Source organism: Parambassis ranga, chromosome 19 (assembly GCF_900634625.1).
Source record: "Parambassis ranga chromosome 19, fParRan2.1, whole genome shotgun sequence".
NCBI classification, from domain to species: Eukaryota; Metazoa; Chordata; class Actinopteri; family Ambassidae; genus Parambassis; species Parambassis ranga.
Window position 1 is genome coordinate 23,303,983 of NC_041039.1, and position 6,020 is coordinate 23,310,002.

The 6,020-nt window shown below is 43.9% G+C and overlaps 1 protein-coding gene across 1 annotated transcript; it reads left to right on the forward strand.

Annotated features, from left to right (window-relative positions):
• Positions 1-1,597: 1,597 nt before the first annotated feature.
• On the forward strand, positions 1,598-5,659 carry fezf1 (FEZ family zinc finger 1). The gene is made up of 4 exons (XM_028431520.1): positions 1,598-2,592; positions 3,378-3,512; positions 4,199-4,331; positions 5,322-5,659. Exons 1-4 carry the CDS (start codon positions 1,774-1,776, stop codon positions 5,555-5,557), a joined length of 1,323 nt encoding a protein of 440 aa, XP_028287321.1. The 5' UTR covers positions 1,598-1,773; the 3' UTR covers positions 5,558-5,659.
• The last annotated feature ends 361 nt before the right edge of the window (positions 5,660-6,020 follow it).

The window sequence follows — 6,020 nt, forward strand, 5'->3', positions numbered from 1 at the left end:
TTTGTGTTCTTTTATTATGCTGATAATTATACTGATAAAGTATAGTGTCATTTTTTTAAATGATTGTATTGTAATAATTGTATTTTTTTTGCACGACAAAATGGTATTTTAATTTATTTTGTATTAATTTTCATTCATGATCAGTTCAATATTAAAAAAACAGCACGGGTTAAAACCACCAAATACCAGCTGCAAAATATATCTGTAAAAAACACATGCTCCATGTTATATTATTATTATTAATAATAATAATATAATAATAATAATATATTATATTTTTTATATATTATATTTGATAAGCGTATTATTAATAATAATAATAATAATAATAATAATAATAATAATAATAATAATAATAATAATAATAATAATAATAATAATAATAATAATAAGCTTATCAAATACAAAATAATCTAACTTAATTAAAATAATATTTATAAAGAGGATAAAGAGAGAGTTTAAAAAAATTGTATGTATGTAATAATAAAATAATGTTGTATCAATGATTTTCCTCCATCTTATTGAATGTTTTTATTAAACAACTATTTCGTGGCCTTCTTCAGAGAAATTGTAAATAAATAAAACGAACCCAAACATGGAGATAAAGATAAAAAAAATAGACACTGTGTCGGTGCCGCGCAGAGCTGCGGCCTCACTGTGACTGTTCCACGCTGCGTGTAATGACACTTAATAATAAAGCGGCCTCGCTGTGACGGTGGGGTTTAAGGAGAGTGGGTGTTTAGTTGCTGAGCCTGTGCGACCCCTGAGACATTCCAGCAGTGGTGAGGCCTGGAGCGGGGTCCCACCGCAGACACAACGCGTGAGCGTGTGTCCGTCACTCCGCGGTGTGGGAGCCGCGGCTCGGGCCCTCAGCCCTCACTTTTACTTCTTTTGTTCAAACACTCGAAGGTTGAACTGAGCTCAGTCACTGCGCGCCTCCATCACGCAGGGTGGACGCGGAGCTGCGCTGGAATCTCAGCTCGTTGTGTGAAAAGGTTTCTTTTGCATGTGTGTGGCAGGAAAACAAAGCGGGACCTGATGAGAGCGGAGCGCGCAGAGTTTTCTCCTGAGCTCAGTCTGAGTCTCTTCAGAAGAATATTTTCTGCCGCGGACGCGTTCTGGCCTAAAAAAAATTGCTGGTGCGTAAAAACGTCTGTGCCTCAAAGAGCAGGCTGACATCCATGGCTTGAAATCCATTTGCAGTTTTATCTCGATCCGTTTTTGTGGTTTAAGTTCCCCCACATGGCAGCTCAGCGCCTTCTCTGAACCGTGCGTAACAGGGCTGGGTTTGGGAGCGTCCAAATCTGATCTAAAACTCTGACAGCTCCTGACCCCGCGGCCGCTGCGCGTCTGGCGTATTGCGATTAAAAAAATGATGTCACGCAAAGCCACAAGGGGACCTGGGATTTACCAAGTACCTTCCAGTTGAGCAAGAGTCCTGCCAAGTAAAGAACAACCTCCTCCTCCTCTCCTCCTCCTCTTCCAGCGGAGAATCGACGGAGAAGAATTGAGCAAATTATCTACTTTTCCGCTCCTCTTCCTGGACGGTAACGATCGACCAGGTCTCGGCTCTCCGCACGCTGTTATCGAGCGAGCCGCGGTCGCCCTGATTGTCGTCAATAAGCAGGGAAACGGGGCCGGTGATTTGGAGGTGGGGTTCCCCGGCAGATGATGCCCTTTCCTGCGGGCCGGTGAGGAGCAGCACCGACCCCCGGGTTCTCTTCAGCAGCTTGTAGTTGTTGTTGTTGTCGCGGCGCGGTTGATGCGGAGGTGATGGACGGTCCTCTCCGCCGCCCAGCGGGGATCCTCGGCTCCCCCACGGCTTCTGGGAGCCAGCCCGCGGGCTCAGACATGATCACCTCCGGCGGCAGCAGCAGCAAGCCTCTCGCTTTCTCCATCGACCGGATTATGGCCAGGACACCCGAGCCCAAGTCGATACCGCTCCCCAGCTGGTTCCAGTCCGCTCCCGTGGGGAAACCTGATGTTTGTCCGTCCTCGCTGCATTGCATGATCCCTCTGGTGCCGATCGGGTACGAGCCGGGCCACCGGCTCAGCATCACCGGGCTGGATCCGGGCCACTTAGACGCGTCTGCTGTCCCGGCTCCTGCAGACTTTTTGGGCTTTGGCTTGAACTATAAAAACCAGCAGGAGGACTCCAATGCGGGCCAGACCGCAGGCCAGTACAAACTCTTCAGACCGCGGGTGGTGAACCAGTCCTCCTTCCCCACCATGGGCACCGTGTGCTACCTGAACTGCGGCGGGGACAGCGGCGCGTGTCCCCCGCCTGCCGGCCTGGTCAACCTGCACCCGATGGCCTCCTACCTGCTCACCGCCCGGCACAAAGCCTTCATGGCGGAGAAGAGCAAGCCGGGCCTGCAGCAGGCCGGCGAGCGGTACCCGGTGCCCGGCGTGCAGGCCTTCAAGGAGCTGTCTCAGAGCCAGATCCAGCACTACATGAAGGAGCGGGACCACATCCTCACCGACAAGATCTTCAAGGGCTCCGCGGCGGCGGCTGCAGCGGCGGCCGCCCGGCTCAGCGGCTCCTGTCCCGGCAGCAAACCCAAAGTGTTCACCTGCGAGGTCTGCGGGAAGGTGAGTTCATTTAACTTTTACAGCAAAAAAGAACTCCACAAACAGAGAATCACATGTATGATTACAAATTTGTAATTTTTTAAAAAAGAGAAAAGCAAATATTTGATTAAAATATTAAATCACAAAAAGACAATTCAATTTAAAAAAAACTATATATTTTATTAACAGCGTGAAAACAAACAGGGATAAATAATAATAATAATAAGAAGAAGATGAACTGCAACTTTTATTTATAACGCACTTCAAAAACAACCATGTTGACCAAAGTGAAAAAAAATGTGCAATAGAATAAACTAAAAAACAATAAATGGAAGAAGAAGAATTTAAATGACAGAAAATGTTTCTCGTTCAAAATCAAACGTTGCTTTCACCTCTCAGGATATGTTTATATTATTACTGTATTATTTGTGTAATCATTTCACAGAGAGTGTGCACATTTATATCTCTCTCACAATAAACAACAGTAAACATCATTTGAAATGAATGTTTTTAATTTCTATAAATTAGAAATTAGAATTAGAAATTCAGACTAATGGTGCTTTAAAACGTGTGCTTGACATTTTTGTTGTGCGTCTTTCAGTGTAGATTATCTTGTTATAATGGAGCCATTCATTTTATTCAGAGCTCATTAAATGACCCCCGACAGATTATACCTTTAATTGGACTCAATCTGATAATTAAAGGGAGCCAAACACGCCGCTGAATGGGAGTGAGATTATCAGCTTTCCATTTTATTATTATTACTGTTATCATTATTATCATTATTCTCATTATGTGTTTTCCAGGTCTTTAACGCGCACTACAACCTCACTCGCCACATGCCTGTGCACACCGGCGCACGACCGTTCGTGTGCAAAGTTTGCGGGAAAGGGTTCCGCCAGGCGAGCACGCTGTGCCGGCACAAGATCATCCACACTCAGGTAGGACGGACACACGGACCGCTGCCGGCACCGGGGTCCATTCTGTGAACTAAAGAGCTGCTTGTTGCCTTCATCATAGTCATGTGTTTGTTTGTAAAATATTCACTTATTCAGGTTGATAACAGTCAGTGATCCACAAAACAAATGTAAACACACAAACTTTAAATTTGTTTCCTGGAGGTTTATTTATAAAAATACAATAATAATAATTTTTAAACAGCAGCGGTTCAATTCAAGAATCACATTTAGCAATATTTGATCATTTATTTATGTGATTTTATTTCTGTCCTCTGAGTGATGAGAATTAATAATAATAATAAATTCAGTCAAACTGTTATTTTCCTTTTAATTAGATATGACATTTTATTCAGCCGCTGAAATTTGAATTCTGTTAAAACATTTAGACTCAAAGGTCTCTTAAACTCTAATGACAACCCTTTGAGTAAATATTAAGAAACCTTGAATCTATGATGGTGTGTGTGTGTGTGTGTGTGTGTGTGTGTGTGTGTGTGTGTGTGTCAGCTCAGCCTGTTTGTTGGGACTGAGCTCCTCCTGTGGCGTCTCTGTGTCACTGCTGTCAACACAGAGTGTCTCACCTGTGTCAGCTCTCAGCTCTTCTCTCTGAAATATTCTTCCCGCTCTGATGATGTGAATTGTTGTCTCCCTTTTTTTATCTTTTTTAATAGGAAAAACCTCACAAGTGTAACCAGTGCGGGAAAGCCTTCAACCGGAGCTCCACCCTCAACACACACACGCGCATCCACGCCGGCTACAAACCGTTCGTCTGCGAGTTCTGTGGGAAAGGATTTCACCAGAAAGGTGAAGAACCCGATTACACCCACTCTTCTTCTTCACTCCTTCTTCTTCTTCTTCTGTGGAATAAATGTAGCTCAAACAAAGCGCAGCTAACGTCCCCCATCAATCTCTACTGAATGACATGATTTACATCAAATTTTATCTGAATAATCTAAAGCCAGTTAAGTGTGTGTTCATGTAAATCCTCACACACACACAGTGTGATCGGCACCACAGTGTAGGTGGGGTGGACAGAATAATGTGAACAAACCGGGTGATAACCTTCATGCAGACATCAGGCGGAACACCAGCAACCAGCTGTCAGAAGTCACAAAGAATCATGATTCAAGTGACGAGACAGAGAACAAACGCTGCAGTATGACGCTTATAAAACACCACAGAAGAAGAAGAGGAAAAAGCATCTTTAAAATCAGGAAGCACACTGACTCTAAATTAAAAGACCTGGTGATAATAGTGTATCGCTCCCTGCTCTAATCTACGTTTTAGGCTAAATAGAACTATTATCATCCTAAACACCTGCTCACTCTGAGCTGCTCTCATTATCAGTGCAGCCATGACGGCATGTTTGTGAGCTCTGCTGATGGTTGGAGGGATGTCTGACTTCCAGCATCCACGCAGGAAACACCAGCTCTTCTTCCATTCATTCTTCATGTGATCAGATACTTCAGGATTTAACTGATCATCTATTCCTTGATCATTGCTGCAGATTAAATCTCTCTTTATCAAGGACACCTCTGCACGTGTAATCCAGAGTTTGTGCTATCAAAATAGTTGATAATTCTGTGTTTATTCTTGAGGTTAAATTGGAATATTCTCCTCTCTTCTCCACGTTAATGCATTTAAAATGAATTACTCATACATGTTTTGTCATTTATGGGAGAAAACTGAATCAAATAGGAAAGTAATCACTGTGCTGCTGAGTCAGAGAAGCTTCCCTGTCCTGTAACTGTCTTCGTTTCCCGCCCTGACTCCACCATCTTGTCCTCCCTGTAGGGAACTACAAGAACCACAAGCTGACACACAGCGGGGAGAAGCAGTTCAAGTGCACCATCTGCAGCAAGGCGTTCCACCAGGTGTACAACCTCACCTTCCACATGCACACGCACAACGACAAGAAGCCCTTCACCTGCCCCACCTGTGGGAAGGGCTTCTGCAGGAACTTTGACCTGAAGAAGCACGTCAGGAAGCTGCACGACCCGGCCGGAGTGCCGTCGCCCCCGCAGGCCTGAGAGGGGCTCGGAGCAGTGACTCCACCTCTATTCAGCCCCCCCCCCCCAAACACAGCAAGACAAGACACTGGAGCCCCCACCCACCCACACTGAAATCATGTGATGTACACCCAGGCCTCAGACAGCAGGAGGTTTAAAATCTGAAAATAACTTCCTGAAAAAAAAAAAATCAGGCTTCGGTGATCTTTTCATCGATGAAGCTCTTCTCTTATTTTGACAACTTAAATGGTCTCCAAAAAACACTTTAATGAACATTTCTCAAATCTAAATCATGTTCACAGCTGTGATATTATTTTAATTATTACTGAGACCAGGCCTGAGCCTGTGGCCTCTGCAGGCAGAGAGGAGTCTCACATCTCATCTGAAACGACGTTTTGAAATCTGATTTTCTTGAAGAATAAAAAAATAAAACTAAATCATTTAAAGTAAAAACACTAGAAAAATAATAATAAATTAAAGTGTT

Excerpts from the sequence above, each read along its gene's own strand:
- fezf1 (XM_028431520.1), top strand. The coding sequence starts at position 1,774 with ATGGACGGTCCTCTCCGCCGCCCAGCGGGGATCCTCGGCTCCCCCACG. Across the intron at positions 3,513-4,198 it reads ACAAGATCATCCACACTCAG|GAAAAACCTCACAAGTGTAA; the intron begins GTAGGACGGACA and ends CTTTTTTAATAG. Across the intron at positions 4,332-5,321 it reads GAAAGGATTTCACCAGAAAG|GGAACTACAAGAACCACAAG; the intron begins GTGAAGAACCCG and ends TCCTCCCTGTAG.